The following is a 21,861-nucleotide window of genomic DNA, read 5'->3' as shown; positions in this document are numbered from 1 at the left end:
GGGCTGTGTCTTTGCCCCTAGAGCTGACCTTCTATTTAGGAAGATGACTCGCACTGAAAAAAAAATGTAACTAACACCCGTCTGCAGCCTGCACTCTGGGCGGAGTGGAGAGGATGCCTGGGAAGGTCAGCCTTGCAGGGGCAGAGCTGCAGCCCCACATGTAGGTAGGAGCCTATCCACCCAGCCGCCAGCTCCCAGCTCCAGTGAGGCAGGAGGAGGGGCCATTCCAAAGTCAGAAGACAGGAGTTTCATCTTTGTCTCCCACATAGGTGGCAGGGGCCCAAACGCTTGGGTCATCTTCCACCGCTTTTCTCAGGTCATTAGCAGGGAGATGAATTGCAAATTGAGCAGCTGGGACATGAACTGGCACTCATATGGGCTGTTGGTGTTTCAGGTGGCAGGTTTACCTGCTGTCTTATAGTGCTTGCCCTCATTACATGCAGTTTTGCTTTTCACGAATGTAGTTTGTGCAGTCAACCACAGTTGAAAGCTTTAGATGGAAAACTCTAGAAGGAAACCAAAGGTTTTAAATAGTTTTTACTGTAATATAATTGTTCTGTTTTATTGCTAGTTATGTTGTTCATTTCTTACTGTGCTTAAATTAGGAATTAAACTTTAATATAGATATAGATATGTGTATAATGGAATGGCTGCTGTGTACAGGGGCTTAATACTGTCTGCCATAGAGGCATCCCATGGGGGTGTCCTCACAGGTGGGACCACTGCACTGCATCACTAACACAGCACAGTGACCTGGCTTGTTGAAAGCATTTAATGATGTCTAATGAATGGGCAGATGGTTTGTGTAGACAGGGACATCTGAAGATGGTACCCAAAGCCAGGAGGTGAGGAAGCACATAGCATTGGCCTGGCTGAGATGTGGAGCTCATGTTCAGGGGAGATGAGGCCACTCTGATGGGTTGGGGCCAGTTGGGAATGGCCTTGAATGCCAAAGCCAAGTGGCTGCTTGCCTAGGCCGTCAGCCGACTCCAGCCTTTTTCTCTTCAGCCTAGTTCCTCCCCCAATCCCTCCCTTCCCGTTATTTTTGGATCCTTCTAGAGCACGGGTTGCACCCTGAACTCAAGCAGGTGCAGACAAAGCCTGGGCTGGAGTTTTGGACTCCATAAAGTGGGATGTGTTGGGAACTTAGCCCAGAAACAAGCCAGGGGAGAGCCCTGGGGTTTGGGAGCCCTCTTCCTCCCTCCATCAAGAAATGACTGCCAAAACTGTGGGCCCTGGTCTTCTTCCAAATGGCCGTTTAGTTAGGACCTGAGCTAGCCTGCTTATCTCCCTAGATGGCAACATGTGAAGGCTCGGCAGAGCCGCTGCCTCAACAAACATTTTTTGTGTGTCTAATCTACTCAGTGTTGAGCCCTTGGCACCACTACTCTACTCCTCACCTGGATCCCCCCAAGGGACTCTAACCCACTGGTTGTTCACATAGTTTCCCTTTCTTTCTTTCTTCCTGTGTTTCAAGGGTCAGGTAGAAGATGATGTATCTTTTTGGCACTTGACTGGGGTGGGAGTGTCAGGAGATGAGTGGTGTGATCTGGGCAAGGGCCAGTGGAGGATCAGTCGGGCCTCAGGTTCTCAGTGGATGGGTGCAGGTCTCATGGTCACCAAAGTCTGGTGGTAAACCCACCCCTCTCTCCTGGCTTCTCCTGCCTCGATTGGTAGTTAGGCCTGTGGCTGAGTCCGTTTTGGAGGCTACCCACCTGAAGACAAAGGAGCCAGTGGCGGTCAGGGTGGGAGCCTCAGGACTTGGGGGAGAGAGCAAGCACTAACTTGTCACAAGTGAGCCACCAACCCCTTCACCATCTCTGCACCTGTCTCTACATCCATAAAATGTGGGTAATAATACTTGTCCTATTTACAGCACAGGGCTGTTGCCTGACTAAAATAAGAAAATGGCCATTGGATGCTTAAAATGTTTTTTGATATCAGATACTTTTGGGGGTTAAGAGGATGGTGACAACAGTGACAGGGTTTCAGTGCCACAACGTGCCATTCACCACCAATGTCCTCAAAAGCCATGAAATGTGCATGGCCCGGTGGTGGAGGTGCAGAGGTCTTACAGCATTTCTACTCCTGTTCAAGGCTGTGCGATCCTTGGGGTTCTCTGTCCTCAGAGCTGACAGCCAGGAGGAGACATGGCTGCGCTCTACAGGCGCCGAGAACCATATAAGGCAGGTGGGATCAGGGCTAAAAATAAGCAGCAGCAGCTGGAGAGTACCGAGCAAGCAGGGGCACTTTGTCAGGGTGTCTAGGCAGGACTTGAGCTTGTTCTAGATCATTGGGATCCAGGACCGTAGGGCCATGGCCCAGTGAAGACGTGACCAGCCTGTGGCTGCAGTCTCAGCATGTGTCATCGCACGGCCTTCTCCCTGTCTATGCATCTCTCAAAGTCCTCTCCCCATGTGAACATGTAGATGATGTGGATTGAGGACCCATTGTAATCCACTGTGATCTCTTCATAACTCAACATCAGCAAAGACCCTGTTTTCCAAAGGTGATAGTTTGAGGTTCTGGGTTAGCAGGCCTTTGGAAAGACACCGTTCAACATAATACTGTGCCATGGCCCTGGGCCCTGAACTGTGTAGCAGTTGCTACTTTGGGACATTTGGACTTGTCTTTCTTTCCCCAACTCAGTCTTACGGGCAGAGGTGGCACCTGTTTTCTCAGTACCGCTTGGTTCCATGGCCACTGCAGTTGGTGACAAAGCCAGAGTAACGTGTTGACTGGAGGATGGACAGCTGGCTGGAGACTGAGAATTCCAGGAGGCAACTGCTTAGACTTCTCGTGGTGTTTAGAAGGAAGATGGGAATAGGGAGAATTTAACCAGCTTCTTCTGGGCATGTTGCCGACACAGAGCCTGTTAGGAGGAGGCAGATGCTGAGGGCAGAGTCTGTTCATGAGTGAAGTGTGCTGCACAGAGCAACTAGCAAGAGGTTGGAAGGACCCCGCCCCTCTCCCCACCATCCTCCTCTCCACATGAACATCCCATACCCAGCCCCTCATAGTGGTGGTCCGTGGACTTGGTGAGAAGCATGCAGGAGAGTACAATGTACGTGGGCACCTCCAAATCCTGCCAGATGCTGCTCAGGAACCAACTTCTCAGTGTCCCTTGTGTGAGCTCTTATGTCTTCTTCCCTGCCAGCAGCAAGTGTTCCCATTGTCAGGGCAGGGGCAGTGGAGTCTTCTCACTAAGGGCAACAGGGTCCCCACCTCTCTTCAGCTCAAGGTCTTCAAACGTTCTCAGAAATGTTCACCATTCATCAGTGGACCTGGTCCAAGGAATGAGCCTCTCTCCTTACCCCGGGGTTTATGGGCTCTGTCTCTGGGTCCCAACCACAGCTGCTGTTTGCTGCATGTAACTGGCATGGCTCTTACGCAAAGTCCGTGTGTCCTTCCCCACCCATGTGCTGAGACTCAACCATCACACGGTAGTTTTCCCTTCCTACTTGCCTTTCCTGCCAGATCCTAATGTCTTTAATGGGAAGATCTTTAGTCCTACAGCTCATTTCATTTGGTTCTCACTTGGTGATAAGCCAGGAAGGCAACCCTTCTTTAGGCACTTTAATCAAGTGAGAAGTAAGCCTGGAGAAGTTAAGTGCCTTGGCCCCAGGACACACAGCTAATTGGCACTTTCCTGGTTGTTTCTTTCCATTGAGTTGAGAGAAGGTTCTTTGTTGGCCACCATCCACCCACCCACCTACCCATCTCCCATTCATCTGGCTCTTGTCCTTTTATCCCCATTCCTCTGTTCATTGCCCATCCATTCATCTCTCTAGACCCCATCTGTTTGTTTTCCTCTACTTCCATCCCTGATCCATCTGTCTATGCTCAATGGCTAATCTAGGAGCTGGGAATATAAAATTCTTCACAGACAGAAAGCCAGATAAGGTATATAGATATCAGCTTGTGTGTGCTGTGAAGAAGAATAAGCTAGGGAAGGTGGTGAGCAAGGCTGATTGGGAGACAGTTTTCAGTGGGGTCGCTCAGGAAGATTTTCCAGGAAGGTAACATTGGGACTGAGAAGAAGAAGAGGGAGAAGAGCAGGTGGCGGGAGGCACAGCAAGCACAGTGAGGCCAGAGGGGCTGCTGGACAGACTTGCTGAGGGGCTGTGGGAGAGGCAGAGCAGGAGGGCTGGGTCTCCCTCAGACCTGGGGTGGGCACTGCCAGGCGGCTGTGCAATTGATGATCATCACTCGGTCACACCTCTCGTGAGGAACACATAAGCAGCATAGAGGGTGGCTGGGAAAGAAGCAGCACTTCTCAACAACCAGTGAGGGTGCTGATGGCAGCCTGGGCCGGGAGCCAGCACAGTGAGTGGGACAACAAGTGGCACTTATTTTTTTTAAGATTTATTTTCTTTTTATTGGAAAGTCATATATACAGAGAGGAATATCTTCTGTTTGTTGGTTTACTCCTCAAGCGGCTGCAATGGCCGGAGTTGCACTGATCTGAAGCCAGGAGCCCAGAGCCTCTTCTAGGTCTCCCACGCAGGTGCAGGGTCCCAAGGCTTTGGGCTGTCCTCCACTGCTTTCCCAGGCCACAAGCAGGGAGCTGGATGGGAAGTGGGGCCACCAGGATATGAACCCGCACCCATATGGGATCCCGGCGCGTACAAGGCAAAGACTTTAGCTGCTAGGCTACTGCACTGGGCCCAAACTAATTTTTTTCAACCAACCCCTTGGGACTCCCTCCTTGTTGCCTGCACCACGCCTGAACCCTGGCTACCACTCATCTGCTGTGTTGCCTATTCTGGATGGTTCCCAGAAACAGAATGGTACAGCTTGTGACCTCTCGTGTCTGGCTTCCGTCACTGAGTGTAATGTTTTCTGGGTTGGTCTGTGTTGAGGCATAGGTCGGAGCTTCACTCTTCTGTGGCTGAGGGTGTGCTAGACCACACCCCATCCAACCATTCATTAGCTGTTGGATGCTTGAGTTTTATAGCTATAAATGTCAGGTTTATGTATGAAATATGTGTATGAAATACAAGAAACACACTATACATATTTAGTACTGTCCAGGATTGCCATCCCATCGGATATCCCTGGAGGCTTCCTAAGCCAGTGTGTGTCAGCTTCTTGATCAACAGTGGTGGAGCGAGCTGGCAGGCTGGCATTCTTTTTTTAAAAAATATTTATTTATTTTTATTGGAAAGTACAATATGCAGAGGAGAGACAGAGAGGAAGATCTTCCATCCGATAATTCACTCCCCAAGTGAGCCACAACAGCCGGAGCTGTGCCATTCTGAAGCCGGGAACCAGGAACTTCTTCTGGGTCTCTCACGCAGGTGCAGGGTCCCAAGGCTTTGGGCTGTCCTCGACTGTTTTCCCAGGCCACAGGCAGGGAGCTGGTTGGGAAGTGGAGCTGCCGGGATTAGAACCGGTGCCCATGTGGGATCCTGTTGCGTTCAGGGCAAGGACTTTAGCCACTAGGCCACCGTGCCGGGCCCTGGCATTCTTTTTTATTACTCATGAAACTGTCCCAAAATTCACTTGCTGGCTCAGGGCCCCCTGCTGCATAGGGAAAGAACTTGAGCTCCTGACCCTGTGCTTTCCAATGATTCCCTCCGTTCTCTTCTCCTCCTTCAGTGTCCCTAGGTCCCCAGGTCGCTGCTTGCACTGAGCCCCTCTGGACAACTACCTGACTACAGGCTTCTGTCCATGGGCAGGCTCAGGCAGGCAGACCCTGCACATCCCCACTCCCAGCCCCATCCCCAGTAACCCCTGCTTCTTTGCAGCCTGGCAGGATAGCAAAGCCAGCTGTGTCCCAGACCTGTGGATAGGCCTCAAGCCCATGGGCATAAGGCATATTGTGCTCTTAAGAGATGTAGCTTGATTACGAAGAGTCCAGGAAGAGAGTGGATGTGGTCTCCATGTAGGTGTGTTCCACCTTTTACTGCTGTAAGTCTCTTAGAAGGTGGGAAGCAGCCACACAGGGGAAAGATTAGTACGATGCAGTTAGGAGCCAGGGGTTGCTGGCAGAGGCTCTGCTTATGCCTCCATCTCAGACTTCCTGGCCCTCAGAGCTGTGAGGGGATATATGCCTCATACGATTTTCAGCCACAGACAGAAGTTTTCTTCCATTTTTTTCTGATTTTATGTAGTTGAGCAGTTGGAAGAAAGAAGGCATGACAGAGCAGGCTCCCACTTGCTGGCCTACCGTCCAGATGCCAGGAGCCAGGCTCTTCCCTGAGGGTGGTGACAGCCCAGTTCCTTTACCAATTACCACTCTGCTAGGCTGAAGGCCTCTCCTGAAGCTCCTGTGTTAGGGGCACTTGATAGGAGATCGTGACTGGGCTCCAGTTCAGGGATTCTGGCCTTGGTTAGTGTGTGGTTGGATGCTGAGGGGAGTCCTTGAGGCAGGCCGGCATTGAGCTCCTGAGATGCTGCCTGCATGTGGCCGTGCCTAGCTTTCAGTGCTAGCTGAGGTTGCCCTGGCTTTGGCTTTCATATTGTGGATGAGCCCGTGGGAACTAAGGAGTAGCTGGCTTGAAGGGACTTCCAAGGGAAAGGAGGAGAGTACGATAGCCCAGTGACCCCTGGAGATCACAGCCTCAGCTGGTTTTGGTGTTTGAACAGATGCAGTGGGAGGCAGGAGCCCAGGCTAACCCTATTGCAGAATGAAGATTCTCTTGGTTTCAGGTTCCTTTAATGACCTCTTCCTCAGGCTGGGATGTCAGAGGCCTGTCACAGGCCTTAGTGGCCTGCTGTGAAGGTGTAGTTCAGAGCCTGTGATGCACCCAGGAATGTATGTCTCCGTGGGTCCATACTGCTTGGGGATACAAAGTAGAGGCTGTTGTAAGGACAGACCCAAGCTTCTAGAGTTGCCTGTGTATCGCTGATGTCTGCCTGTCGTGTGCCCTGCTTTGAGGTAAGAATTCAGGGAAATGGGTAGCTTTGTTCTGGAGGCTTTGCACGTTTGTCCTCTTTGTGCAGCAGTGGGCGGGGGTGGGGCAGAATCCTTTGCTTTCTGTGATGCCCAATGCCCCAGGCTCTGGAAGATTCAGGACTCTGGTCTTGTCTTCTGTGGCTTCTGCTGTCTTAAGCTGAGCTGAGAGCTGATCTCATGCAGTTCTCATTAAACTGGCTCCCCTTTGTCCCCTGTGATGATGATAACAAGACTCTTTTTTTTTAAAGATTTATTTATTTTTTATTACAAAGTCAGATATACAGAGAGGAGGAGAGACAGAGAGGAAGATCTTCCATCTGATGATTCACTCCCCAAGTGAGCCGCAACGGTCAGTGCTGCGCCGATCCAAAGCCGGGAACCAGGAACCTCTTCCGGGTCTCCCATGCGGGTGCAGGGTCCCAAAGCTTTGGGCCGTCCTCGACTGCTTTCCCAGGCCACAGGCAGGGAGCTGGATGGGAAGTGGAGCTGCCGGGATTAGAACCGGCGCCCACTCGGGATCCCAGGGCGTTCAAGGCGAGGACTTTAGCCACTAGGCCACCATGCCGGGCCCGATAGCAATATTCTTAACTGTGTTCTTTTGGTGACATGGGAAATATCACACTTAATGACCAAGGCAGGGAGCTTAAATCTCAGGCCTTCCTGAAATCTCCACACAGAGCTTGCTTGAGGTCTAGCCTGATGGCACGTTCAAGCTGTGTATCCTGTGGGGAGCAATCACAGGGGCCACCCTTTGCAGGGCTGAACAATTCCAGGATACCAGGTATTCTAGATGGAATGGACAGGGTATAGGCATAGAAGGACTGCAAGTACCAGGGAGGGAGAGAAGTTGTGTTTGTTGGGGAGCCCCATGGGAAGACCACAGAAGCAGGCTTGTGGTTGCTCCTGATCTCACCCCAGATTTGTGACTTCCAGCAGGTTCTTTGGCCTCTCTCAGCCTTGATTTTCTTATCCAGGGAAGTGAAGAAGTTGGACTAGTTCATTTCTAGGTTCCTCTCCAATTTCAGAAGTGAAAAGAAACTTAAGGATGAAGTCACAGGACACATGGGGTCACGTATGTAAAGACCTGAAAATGGAGCCCATCTGTCATGGGCGTGGTACTGCCTGCTGGGAAAGGAGGTGGAAAATCTGGCCTCCTGCTGCCTGGACAGCAGCTTTGCCTGAAGGGCCCTGGGCCAGGGGCCCAAATGCTCTGCCCTTGGCTTGACCTTCCTCCTTGCTGGACTCGAAGCCACTGTGGAACTGGGTGGCTTCTCTGGGATGGGAGCAGCCAAGGAGGCAGAGCTCCAGGCATCGGTGGAGGAGGGGCTGCAGGTGGCTGCACAGGCCCCTGTTGGAGGCTTTTCCACACCACAGAAACATTAGCTCTGATTTCACTCCAGCAAAGTGCCACTCAAGGGGGCCAGGACTCCTGTCTGGCTCAGGCCCCACTCGTTTCTCAAGGGCCCGTTGTCTCCTCGTCCCCTGCTGGCTTACTGTGAGGCTGAGGACGCCAATGGCACTGCTGGTGGCCTCGCTCCAATTGTGTGGCTGTCTCAGAGTGTCCTGAAGGGCTCTTACTTGTTCTCACGTATGGAAAGGCCTTTCACCCGTTCTCAGTAGTAGCCTTCATGAAGGATCTGTTTTCTTGCCCTGTGCACACACATTTGTGTGGGGTGGAGTGCAGGGGGTGCATGGGGTGCATGGGGAGAGGGGGACTTGTGGTAGCCCCACTGCTTCCAGCGGAGTTAGGGCTTCCCTTATGGAATCAGTGACTGCAAGGGTTTATTCTGGGCTCAGCAGGGCAAAGTCTTTTTTTTTGTTTTTAAGATTTATTTATTTTTTATTGGAAAATCAGATTTACAGAGAGGAAAGACAGGAAAATCTTCTGTGTGATGATTCACTCCCCAAGTGACTGCAATGGCCAATGCCCAGCCAATCCGAAGCCAGGAGCCAGGAACTTCTTCCAGGTCTCCCATGTGGGTACAGGGTCCCAAGGCTTTGGGTTGTCCTCAACTGCTTTCCCAGGCCACAAGCAGGGAGCTGGATGGGAAGTGGAGCTGCTGGGATTAGAACTGGCACCCATATGGGATCCTGGTGTGTTCAAGGTGAGGACTTTAGCTGCTAGGCCACGGTGCTGGGCCCAGGGCAAGCTCTTAACTTGAGAATCTTGTCAGCTCAGACCTATTCCTGTTACCAGATCAGCTGGAACCACATGAGCAGAGCAGGACGACCCCAGGGTGCCTGCAACCCTACCCCAGCTGCTTCTGGCTGGCAGCAGCCCAGGCAGAAGGAGCTCTTTTGGGTTGGCCATTCAGTAAATTTGGGATTGGGCCGAATGCCTTTGTTCCTCTAGGAGTTAATGGTTATTTTTCTAGACCTATGTTGGATAATTTTGAGCACCAGGAGGGTTGCAAAGGAAGGCCCTGAGCTGTGATCCTCGCTCAGACTGGGGATCAGACAGAGTTCTCGCTTCACCTGCCACATAACCCAGGGCATCCTAGAGGGAGCCACAGTGCTTTGACTTCCAGTGGATCCCTGCCTGCTCTGTGCACCAGAGTTAAACCCTCAGCTCCCCCAGTAGCTCCTTCCCACAGATGCTAGGAAGGCAGGAAGAGGGCAAGCCAGGCACCTGCCTCCATCTGTCTAGGGACTTCCCTGAGTCTCTTCTCTTTTCTTGCTCTCTGCTGTGGAGCTCAGTCCCTGGGAAGGTAGAAAGCATTTCCTTGGGAACTCAGCTGAGGTGTGGCTTGTCTCTGAGAGAGTGGGGACTCAGTAGTCAACCCTGTGCACCAAGGAATCAGCCCTGAACATTTTGCTTCCTTTTCTAATGTGAATGCTTACCTGCACAGTCATGGAGCCCCTGTGCCTCAGCGATACGCACGTGTGGACACTGTGGTCCTCAGTGACACGCACGTGTGGACACTGTGGTCCTCAGTGATACGCATGTGTGACACTGTGGTCCTCAGTGACACACATGTGTGGACACTGTGGTCCTCAGTGACTCGCATGTGTGGGCACCATGGTCTCAGTAACATGTATGTGTGGACACCTCAGTGACATGTATATGTGGACACTGTGGTCCTCAGTGATACGCATGTGTGCACACCTCAGTGACACGTACATGTGGACATTGTGGTCCTCAGTGATGCACACGTGCGGACACCGTGGTACTGGGGCATGTAGCAGTGTATCTCTGAGTCTCCCAAACCAGGAGTTCCCAGCAGTTGGGAATGGAGGGGAAGGAAGATATTCTGCCAATTCTCTGAACTTTTCAGGATACAAAAGCTGTGTTGAAGATTTAACCTTTTTATTTTCGTTGTACATATTTGTGAAGTACATTGTGGTAACTCAACAGCATGTATCCAATATGCAGAGACCAAGTCAAGTTAATTAGCATACCCATATCCTTAAACACTTGAAAAGTTTTTTTTTTTTTTAACTTTGGAATCTATCAAAATGTGTATCAAGTGATGAACAGATAAAGAATAGGTATACACACAGAAGGGGTACACAATGGAATATTATAGAGCTATACAAAGGAATACAGTCCTGCCATCTGTAGGAAAATGTATGGGATACCATTTTGACATGAAGACACTAGATTTCTCTGTGGAAGGAGGTGGAGGAGGGTTGACTGAGAAGTGGCTGTTCTAAGGCAGATATAACCCTACTCATTGACCCAGTGAGCCTGGGGTTGGGGTTGCAGATGCCATGTGGTGTCAGAGTGCTGGAGGGCTGGGCTGTGGAAACACTCAGTGTCAGTGAACCTGTGGCTATAGGTCTGCTTCTGGCTGTTACCTGCGATCAAGGGCCCCATGCATGAATGAAATCAAACTGATTGTCTTAAAGGTTCCCTCTGATTGCTCCCTCTATCATCCAGTGTATTCTGGCTCCTGGGGAGATCGTTTTTGGAGTGGATGCTGGCCAAGTGCAGGTCGACCTACTGAGATTAGCTTTGACTTCAGGAGTTTGGCTGGGAAGCCAGCTGGTCACCTAGGCCTGGGGGTGGAAGTCATGGAGTTGCAAGGGAATGTCTTAGGTGGTGAGAGGATACAGACAACCCTTCCTTGGCAAGCACTTCCCTTCTGAGTCTGCAAGGGCATTGTCCCTCTGCTGAGTCCTCCGAGGGCTTCACCCAGGAAGTGTCAGTACGAAGGACTCTGAGGGGTGAACCTTCGCTCCTAGAGTAAGGATCAGAGAAAACAGACACCAGGAGAAGCAGCTGACTCACAGCCAGAAGCAGAGAAGGAAGGGTCAGCCCTGAAGAGCTCCCAGCCATCCTCGATAGCCTCTGGGAAGCCCCAGCAGGTTGAGGGAGGGGGACAGGAAGAACGGGATCTGCTGCATGCCAGGCCTGGGGTTCCCAACTCCCTGCACCACAAGGGGCCAGGTGTAGAAGCAGAAAGGGTTTTTTTCTTCTGGGATTTGGTCACTGATGACTGATTTGCACAAGCTATGTGTAGAAAATGGTCAACCATTTGACTTACATGTGACTTGGGTCACAACGGTTTTACTTCAGCTGGGTTGCAAGTCCCCTGGAAGAACCACTGTGACAGATCCTTGTAAGAGACACCGCTAAGGAGGTTTGGGCAGTATGAAATGGAGTGAGGGTGCCCTGGAGATGGGTTCCAGTTAGCAACACGAGAGGTCTTGGGTTCTGACCTGTCTTATCCACATGTCTAGTCTCAGCATCAGGCAGACCCCCTGGGCCCTGCTGTTGGGGCCCACCCAGAGTGGAGGTTCTCGGAAGTTGTGTCCCCCAAGCTGCCCTCACGACACACTCTACCTGACCCCACGACTGGGTAGCTGTGCTTGTAGAACTATGGGCTCTGGGGGCCCACTCTGCTTCTTGGCCAGATTCTAGCCCATTCCTGGAATGACTGACTCACTCTGCTATGCCTCTTCCTCGTATCATGAGAGGTTAACAGTCCTTGCTTTCTGTGCTTTAGAGAGCTGCTGGGGGTGGGGGAATCAGGAAGAACATGTCCATGGAACTGCCATGAACATGGAGTCCTGTGCCAGGGTGAGACACAGTCTCACTGAGCCTCACACCTGCAACTCAGCATGGTGGAAAGATGCTGGTGGGAGGGGGCTTGGATGAGAGGCTTGGATGTTGGAGAAATGACTGAAAAGAAGGTATTTTTAGGGAGGTTGCAGGGAGAGAGAGGAAAGGGGTGCTGGTGGTTAATCTGCTTCCATCTCTGTTCCCCTCGCATGGGGCAGAAAGGGAGAGCAGACAGATCTGAGGAGGGCAGCAACACAGGGTGGGTGGAGGGCCTAGTGCTCACATTGGGGGGCTGGGCCAACTGCAGTCACTTCAGAGGAACCCTAACACTTTATGTGATGTGCTTGGGAGCAGAAGGGATTCTAGGCTGAGGACCACAGGCATGGGTTCTGTCCCTGCCTGACCCTGGCTGGAGGGACATTTCTAGGACTCTTGGCCAGAGCTTGCTCCTTTACAGTTGGCTCACCAGGGCCCTTGGCAGCCCCTATATTGTTAGTTCATGTGAAAGTGTTTTAGACCAGTTAGGAGCCAAAGGAGGGGCAGAAATGTTGGGTTGGAGGTGGAATAGGGTGAGGAACTAAGCCTGGGGCCATGGTTGAGGCTGTGGGGCTGTTGGGACAACTGACAGGACGGTTGCCCAGGAAAGGCTGATGGCTGAAGGGGGTGCTGAGAGAGAAGCAGGACAGGCTTGTCCTCTCCCCATTTGGGGTGGTGAGACACTTAGCCTTCTGTGTCGGAGTGGAGCTGCGGGTCTGCTATTTGTGTGTCCTGACATCAGCGCCCAGACCTGTCTGGGCCAGGGTGGCAGCCTTGGCCACAGCACATGTGTGTGGTACTGCATGTTCTTGGGTAGACTGAAGCTCCTTCAACCCATCCAGTGTGCTTGGGGTCCTCTGAGCCCTCCCTGTACCCCCTGTTCCAGGCACCAGTAGGGACTTCTGCAAGAAGCCACAGGAGGTTGTGTGTGGTGGGGGGAGGGGAAGAGGCACTGAACAAGCTTTGCTGAATGTCGTTGCAGACTTTTGAGCCTCTGACTGTGCCACCCAGCGGAGTGTGAGGCCCAATGGGGACAGCTGCTTCCTTGGGATTCAGTTCTGGGGTCTCTGAGGGACAGCTTGTTTCACTGATGGACTGTCAGGGAAGCTATTTTTAACATGGGAAGGAAGATCACAGGGCATGAAGCTACCACCCTCAGTCTTTTTCATTCCAGATTATTTAACGGGTCAGGGACAGCTTGGCACTCAGCTGTGATAACCTGGGAGTGAACAATGTGGATGTAAGCGTGATAAACCACATGCAGGGCTGGGCTTCCCGACCAGTGGTGTGAGAGCCATGGCACATCCCCACTGATTGGAGTTCTCATCCCCCACTGGGGCTTTGTGGCCCTCATGTCCCTGCTAGGGTATGGTGGTCTGTGGAGAATATTGAAAATCCCACAGAGGGTCATATCTGGAGTTTGTTGAGCTCCGTATCACCACCACCACCATTACCACGGTCATCAACATTACCATTATCACCATCATCACATGATCAGAGGGCAGTGGGAGTCTGGAAAGTGCTGGATTCCCTGGAGGAACCTCAGCCACTGCTGTTCCCAGGGGAGATGCCAGGCTCTGGGAGACGCTAGTGGGCACCTTCCGGTAAGGAGGGGCTTGAGGTCAGGGTTATTCCATTTAGTAGTCACACTGTTACAGCCTTTCACGTTAGGATTATCTTTGAGCTTTAGAATTGTCTGTTAGGGCCATTTGAATCCACATGCTGGGAATGTCCAGGCTTTAGGACATTTTTCCCTGCCATGGATCATTTTAATATTAATAACACCATTCCTGGGCCATATAACATTATCAACTTAAAAATTGATCTGCTAGGGATTTGTTGAATTTCAAGTCCTACATTTGCCTTGGTAGAGCAAGGCCAAATGATTTTGGGGTTCTTCCATGGCCTGTGTGTGGGCTGTAGGTCCCTCACCCCTGCAAGAGTATTTAAATCAAAACCACTGAGAGGGGAGGTGCAGGGGAGAGGCAGTTCACTGGTGGCAGAGACCAGCATCTCCCCGACTGGGCCTTTTGTTACATGCATGTTTTGATCCGTATGTGTGGCCTGGGGCTGGGCGTTAGCAGTCCTTTGGGCTCTCAGGGCATGTTGCTCTCTCACCCATGCTTTGAGTCCTCACTGGGTGTGGAGCCCAGTTCAGAGGTCAGGCCATTTCCTTCGCAGCTTTGAAGTCTGATGGCCTTAGCCAGTTACTGCTATTTAGGTGGTAGTGAAAGAAAATTTAAATGGTCGTGTTTAGCTCCCCATGCTGTCTCCAACTGAGGGATCAGGAATTTTTATTGGTACCCAAATTTAACCATGTATCTCTCTTTCTTTCTGTGTGTCCCAGGTAGTGGGAACACAAATTTAGGAACCGATTCCTGAAAAATCTGTAAGGGGTCAGGGGCAGCTCAGAGCATGATTCTAGGGGGAAGGCACATGTAGGCAGGGAAGGTAACAATCAGGTTGCCCGGGCCCGGCAGCGTGGCCTAGCAGCTAAAGTCCTCGCCTTGAACACACCAGGATCCCATATGGGTGCCGGTTCTAATCCCGGCAGCTCCACTTCCCATCCAGCTCCCTGTTTGTGGCCTGGGAAGGCAGTTGAGGATGGCCCAAAGCATTGGGACCCTGTACCCGCGTGGGAGACCTGGAAGAGATTCCAGGTTCCCGGCTTCGGATCGGCGCGCACCGGCCTGTTGCGGCTCACTTGAGGAGTGAATCATCGGACGGAAGATCTTCCTCTCTGTCTCTCCTCCTCTCTGTATATCTGACTTTGTAATAAAAATAAATCTTAAAAAAAAAAAAAAAATCAGGTTCCCCAAACATATGGTGTAGAAAGCCTGGCCGCTGGAGTAGATGGCTCTGGGTGCACCTGTGACCATGTGTCTCGGGGCAGATGAAAGACTTTCAGTAACCCAGCCTTGAAAACATGGTGGTGAGATGCACTCGTGTATGATAGTGCCGGGAGGAGACAGGCTCTCTGGTGGTAAAAGGCCTCACAGTTTCCCTCCCTTCAGATTTTGACAGGAGGTTGGCTGTCTTTGGGGTCTTTCCTAATTCCTCTTGGCTGACTCAGCTCCCTGGGAACACCTGGGGGTAATCTGAGGCTTTGTTCTAGGAGGCAGAGATGGGATCCCAGGTGTGGCTTGAGAAGCAGTCAAACGAGGAGACTGTGATTGTCTTAGTCTTCTCCTTTCCCCGCAGCAGGGCAGCCTTGGTCCACTCATTCCCAGCTGCCTCCTCCTCAAACAGAGCCCAGCTTGCAATCCCTGCCACCCTCTCCTTTTCTTGCTCCCACAGTTCTAAACTTGACCCTTGGCAGAGGTCTCTGGCGCAGACCAGGCCCTGCTCTGCTCTCCTGCTTTGCTCTTCCTGTGCCCTGCCTGTGCTCTCCAGGTGACGCTATAGCCCTAGAAGGGGATCCCCTAGAAGGGGTTGGCTGAGGCCATCGGGAAGCCCAGGCCCTGCCAGTTTTGGCTATCCCCTGCACAGGCCGGTCCCTCTAACACAGCCAGGCCAGCAAATGCCTGCCCTTAAGGGGACAGAGTTGGATGTGTGACTTAATAAGGATGAGAGCCACATGTAATCCCCTAAGTACTTTGCCTTGTAACACGAGATTATCTGGCCTGTAGACACCTGTTTTCACTCCTTTGCTGAGAGCTGTATAAAAAGCACCTTGCTTAATGAGAGTCATGAAGTCCTCTCTTGGGTGGATCTCCTGGTGAGCTGGGCTGCACGTGCCCATCAGCAAGGTTGAGAAAGGACTGGAAGGTTTCGTCCAAGTTTCCACCTACATACAGTGGTCAGGACCTAGGCAGGAAGTCTGAGGTCAGATCAGAGTTTTCAGATTCTCAGGTCAGTGTGACTACCAGCTTCCTTCATGATGGACAGCAAGTCTGTCCTTTCACTCCCTGATCCACAGTTTCCACCACTTGGAAGGGAGGCAGGATAACACCTGCTGTGCTCACTAAACACAGAGTTGTCATGGAAACCCCAGGGGAGGTGGGCGTAATGCTCCATGCCAAGCCCACACAGCTCTTCCACAGGAGGGGGCCTAGGTTGATGTGAGACTTTTTTGAGACACAGAGCCAGTGCCAGCCCTGTGAAACTGACCAATCATATTCTAATCATTTAGAACTGCAAGTCCCTGCTTCGGGTGGTACAGAAGATGTTGGCAATTTGTTGGAGAATCATTTCTCTGCTGGAGACGCAAGTCTAGAGGAGAAAGAAAGGGCTCTGTATGCAGACGCGGCCCCAGGAGATGAGACCCTGTTCCTTCACTACCCAGACAGCAGGGCGGCCAAGAGTGCGGAGTGGACCACCGCCGCCGGGGCCCCTCCAGCTGCCACCGGCCCGGGCTCCGAGTCCGAAGCCAGCCTCCCCAATGCCTCAACCACTGAGTCAGCTCCATCTGGGGATGCCGCGGGGCCTGGGGAAGAGCAGGGCCCGGCAGCAGCGAGTGCCCTTCCTGCAGGAAGGGATAAGGGGTCCTTGCAAGAGGAGAGGCCAGAGCTCAGTTCGGGAGAGGGACCAGGAGAGGCAGTGACTGGGCAGGAGCCCTGCTTGGAGGGAGCTGCCAGTGGGGAAATAAAAAGCCAGGCTGGGAGTGGCAAGGTCCCTGAGGAAGCTGAAGGGATCCTAGGGGACAACCCCGAGCAAGGAGCAGCTGCAGAGACGGCAGAGTCTGAAGCTACCACGGCCTCCCCTGCCTCAGAGGACCAGGAGAGCCACACACTGGAGATAGAAGACAAAGACCATGCCAGGTTAGACGGAGCCCCCCATGCTGTGGAAGAAGGTCTGGAGGCTGATGTGGACACAGAAGCCAGGCAGGAGGCTGAGGACTGGCAGCAGGTCCACACCTTGGATACAGAAGGTGATGGCATCCCTGGGCATGGCCAGGGGCCCACAGAAACAGATGGAGCTGCCAGTGTTGTGTCTGTGGAAGAAATTTCAGAGGCTGACGTGGATGCAGAAGCCAGGCAGGGGGCTGAGGACCATGAAAACCGCCATCCCAGCCAGGAGACTGGCTCAGCTGCAGAGGCCAGCACTAAGTCTGTGGGCACCCGGAGCTCCGAGGCAAGGAGCATGGAGGGGGACCATCCTGCTGAGGGCCAGGCACCAATGATGCCCAAGGAGGAGGAGGAGGCCTCCTCTGAAGAAGAGGGTGATGAGGAAGATGAAAGTGAGGAAGATTCTGGAGAAGACAGCGGTGATGGAGCCAGCTCAGAAGAAGCAGGGGCTGCCTCTGAGGAGGCTGGGGAGCCCTTGGAAGCAGGAGGAACTGCAAGCCTTGCGGGGGGAGAGGCTCAGCCTGGCACAGAGGACTTGAATTCCAGGCCTGCAGGCAGCAAGGACACTGAGGCAAAGGAACCTGGAGAGGGACATGAGGGCTCGGGGAGTTCCCTGACTATCCCCCAGGGTAGGGATGAATTTGTTTAAAGCCACCCAGGAACCTCAGGCAGCTGTGTGTGGAATGGGACAGGAAGGGGCAGAGTGGGGAAGGAGAGCCCGGGGTTAGTTCTGGTTTGGCTAGATAGGAGCCCTATCCAGGGTACCAGTCCTTGCAGGCGCCTTCCATTTTGGAGGTACTGAGTATAGGGGTCACAGAGGGATCCAGGTACTTCTGAGTCAAGATCCCTAGAGGGTCCCTGTTAAGGTCCCTAGATGAGCCTTAATATGGACCAGGCCTTAAGGACAGAGGACAGAGGACAGAAGAGCAAGGGCACTAGTGCCAGGTTTGAGGTCCTGAGGCCAGCTGGTGCATTGACATGCAGGGAGTCAGTGGAGCAAACTATGCAGGTGACCACTTTCTGGGCTGATGCCTGGGCCTCCGCTTGAAAATGCAGCCATAGATCAGCATGGAGAACTGGCACTAGGAGCCAGGTTGTGATGGAAGAGCTCAGATGGATTAAGTCCTTCAAATGCCCACCTGAAGCAGTGGCAGCCACCCTTAAAAGGCTATCCCCTTAAAAGGCTGGGGATATAAAAGAATGGGGGAAGGTGGGGCCAGAACCATGGGGCAATATCTGAAATCCATCTAATGTTGGGGTGATTAGGACCCTGCAGGCCCCTGAAGCCCAGTTGCTGAAGCCAACCAGAATGTGGGCTGTCAACGTGGGTTAAGGCCCAGGCTTCTCTTTCCCAGTTTGCTTTCCAACCACATTTTCCCTGCAGAGTTTGATTTACATGTCATTGGTCAGGTTCTTGCACCTTCCAGAAAGGGAGGACTGTTCCTCCTCATTTCCTGCCTTCTGTATTCTGGGTCAGGGACTGCTTGGGTGTGGCCTGCCCAAGGCACACTGAATCTTCACCCCCTCGGAGCCTGCCTGCTTTGTGCTGTGCCTAGGTCCATCTTTCTGATCTCTTAGGATTCTGTGCAGGAAGCCTGGGAAGAAACAGCCATGGTCTTAGATGTGAGCATCCCCTTTGCTGGAGGGCAGCAGGCTTGGATATCTTTGTTTTCATGATTGGGAGAACAGGTGGCCCCACTATGCTTCCTCCTGTCTCCATCCAGCCAATGTGATCTTGAGAAATACCCACTGATGGCCACCCTTGCCTTGGAATGAATTGCCAATGCCAACCCCATGACTCCCTCAGGTCCCTTCCTCCCTGCTTCCTGTCAGGGGCTTTCCCAGCACCCCAATTTCCCCTCCACCTGGCTAATTCTGCAGTCCCCTGGTAGTCTGTCTAGGCACATTTCTTTAGGAATGCCTCCTTCCATGGCGACTTCGCTGTGCATGGTTACGATCATGGAGGACAATGATGTTTTGCTCCCTGATGGGCCACATGCCCCGGAGTGTGGTGTGGTCCTGTAAGATGGTTGTGGAGCTGGAGCGGTTTTTACTTAATGTTTTTACTGAGTCTCTGCTGTGTAGAGACGTAAATAATGAGCACTGTGTCAAGTTGCCTGTGGTGTTCACTACAGCAGCTGGAAGTGTGGACTGAACTTGGAGTTCAGGTGTGTAGCCAGCCAGGCTGTCGAGGTTTCTGTAGAAACGCTGACATCACATGATGACATGGTCTGATGCCACATTTCTCAGGATGCGTGGAGGAGCCAAGTGACACGTGAGTGTGTTACACTGTTATAGAGACTTTCTTGGCTTTCTGGTCACTGGGCTCTAGGAAAATTTCCTGAGGGCCAGTGCTGTTCTGTGCCTGTTTTGGATACCACTGCCTTCCTGGTGTGATGATCAGTACCTAGTAGATTCCCAGTAAGTACCTGTTAGCTTAATCATCTGGATCACAGGTTTTCATGTTCCATCCTAAAGACAGAACTCAGTTTAGCACTTGCTGCTGGAGGCCCAGTTCTAGTCTGTCTTCTGAGGGGCCTGGTGCTCAGTTGTCTGCTTCTCTCCACAGAAGAGACAGAAGATGTGAGTGAGGAAGCCCCAATGAGGGATCGATCGCACATCGAGAAGACCCTGATGCTGAATGAGGACAAGCCGGCTGATGACTACTCAGGTAACCAGAGGAGCAGGACAGCGCTAGGCTGGTGGCCAGGCAGAGCTCCAGAGGGGACTGAGAGCTAGGATGCGGCGGGGGGGTGGGAGGGCTGTGAGGTGGTAAGGACCCCAAGGGAAGAGGACTCCTGTGCCTGGGGGACTGTGTGGAGTTGGTTCTGTGAGCAGAGACCAAGGTTGGGGGTTCCATATGTGCAGAGAGGGGGATGTGATCCCAGGTAGTGAGGGCATGGAGGCTAATGCTGGTGTACAGTGTAGGGTGTACTAACCTGTGCACTCTGGCAGGAGTGGGGGATTAGTGAGAATGCACCCCCTTTAGGGCCGGTGTTTTCCATGTGGAGTCCCGGTTGCTCTGCTTTCCATCCTGCTTCCTGGTGATGTAGCTGGGAAGGCACTAGAAGATGGCCTAGGTACTTGGCCCCCTGCCGCCCACATGGGTGACCAAAATGGCATTCCTGGTTCCTGGCTTCCACCTGACTGTTGTAGCCATTTGGGGAGTATCACAGGAGGCGACCAATTGAGGTCTGGTCATGAGAGATGGGAAAAATTTACCGGAGTGGAATACAGAGAGGAGCGAGCAGAGTTAGATTCAGTAAAATATACTACTTCAGTGTGGCGGGCAGACAGGAAGCCGACAGTTGCTGTGATGTGGATCGAGATCTGCATCTTTCTGAGGCAAATGCCCTTGGCCAGGGGCTTTTCCGTCAGCATTGATCTCCTTACTGCGGGATTTTCTCTAAGAGCTTCCTGTTGCTTCTATAGGGCCTGAACCAGCAAGTGGAAAACCACCCTTTATCTCTTTTTAAAAAAGATTTACTGTGCATTTATTTTTAAAGATTTATTTATTTTTATTTGAAAGGCAGATTTACGGAGAGGGAGAAAGAGAGAACAACAGAATCTTTTATCTGTTGTATCAGTCCCCAAATGGCTTTAATATCTGGAGTTGGTCTGGTCTGAAATGAGGAGCCTCAAGTTTCTTCTGGTTCTCACACAAGGGTGTTGGGTTCCAAGGACTTGAGCCATCTGTACCTGTTTTCCCAGGCATATTAGTAGGGAGTAGGATTGGAAGTGGAGCAACTGGGTCCCAAACTAGTACCCATATGGGATGCTGACACTGCAGGTGGATGCTTAACCTACTATGTCATGGTGCTGGCCCCAAGCTTTATTTATTTTATTTGAATGGAAGAGTGTGTGTGTGTGTGTGTGTGTGAGAGAGAGAGCATGAGAGCCTCAGGTCTTTTGTCTGCTGGTTCACTGCTCAAATGGCCTCAGTGACCAGGGTTGGGGCAGGCCAAAGGCAGAAGCTTTGTCTGGATCTCCCACATGGGTGGTAAATAGATGCCCAAGTACTTAGGCCATCTTTGCTTCTTTCCAAGGTGCTTTTAGGAGGAAGCTGGATTACAAATAGTTTGGACTGCAACTGGTGTGAAAGGGGATGCCAGTGTTGCAGGTGGTAACTTTAACCTACTGCACAATGCCAGACCCATGTATTATTTTTTTAAAGATTTATGTATTTTTGTTAGAAAGTCAGATATATAGAGAGGAGGAGAGACAGAGAGGAAGATCCTCCGTACGATGATTCACTCCCCAAACGACCACAATGGCCAGAGCTGCGCTGATCTAAAGCCAGGAGCCAGGAACTCCTCCAGGAGCTCCTCCAGTTCTCCCACACAGGTGCAGGGTCTCAAGGCCTTGGGCTGTCTTCAGATGCTTTCCCAGGCCACAAGCAGGGAGCTAGATAGAAGGTGGTGCCACTGAGACTAGAACTGGCACCCATATGGGATCCTGGTGCGTCCAAGACAAGGACTTTAGCTGTTAGGCTACTGCGCTATGCGCTTTATTTTAAAATGTTGAAGCCCTTACTTGTTGAAGCTGATGAGGTAATGCGAGTGCAGAGCAAGGCCGTGACTGCTCGGGTCACTGAGCTAGGCAGCAGCAGGCTGCCCCTCATGCCTGTCCAGCTCCCAGCCTTGTCCTGAGACTGTGCTCTTCCCAGGAGCATCTGGATCCAGGAGCGGCAAGGCCAGGGGTTGCTACCCTGCTGGCTTGCTGGGCCTCTGGCTCCCTGGCTCCTGGACTGAAGGCAGAACACACAGGGTGGACAGCAGAGAGAGAGAGGTGGGATTCCTGTCTTCCAAAGAAAGGATCTTCAGGTATCAACCAGTTTTCAGAAAAACTGCTGAGGCAGGAGGAAGGGAGGAGTTCGGTCAAAACAGAAAAAGAAAAAGAAAAGTGAAGAAGCTTTGCAGGTTGGAAGGAGCCAGAGGTGGGAGAGTCTTTTGGTTTTGGGATTAAAAAAAAATGTTTCCATTTATTTGTTCATTTGAAAGTTAGGGAGAAGGAAGGAAGGAAGAGAGACTGATAGCCCTCACATGCTGGTTCATTCTCCAAAAGCCCTCAAATGGTGGGATCAAACCCAGTGTTCAGGAACACAGTCAGAGACTCTGGCTCCTGGGTGGGAA

General features: G+C 52.1%; 1 protein-coding gene across 3 annotated transcripts in view; it reads left to right on the top strand.

The window, feature by feature from the left end:
* Window positions 1-21,861, top strand: part of SRL (sarcalumenin) — a 50,610-nt gene that overhangs the window by 15,115 nt on the left and 13,634 nt on the right. For 2 of the 3 annotated variants that reach the window (XM_058680991.1, XM_058680990.1), the window contains exon 2: window positions 19,299-19,400. In XM_058680991.1, coding sequence (XP_058536974.1) covers window positions 19,331-19,400 — 70 coding nt within the window. In that variant the 5' untranslated portion in view covers window positions 19,299-19,330. Of the gene's footprint in view, window positions 1-16,074; window positions 17,359-19,298; window positions 19,401-21,861 lie in introns of all 3 variants that reach the window. The other variant, XM_058680989.1, reaches the window with a different exon arrangement.

The sequence above is a fragment of the Ochotona princeps genome, chromosome 24 (assembly GCF_030435755.1).
Source record: "Ochotona princeps isolate mOchPri1 chromosome 24, mOchPri1.hap1, whole genome shotgun sequence".
NCBI lineage: Eukaryota > Metazoa > Chordata > Mammalia > Lagomorpha > Ochotonidae > Ochotona > Ochotona princeps.
Note: the sequence above shows the minus strand (reverse complement) of the source record. Positions and strands in the feature narration are given on the sequence as shown.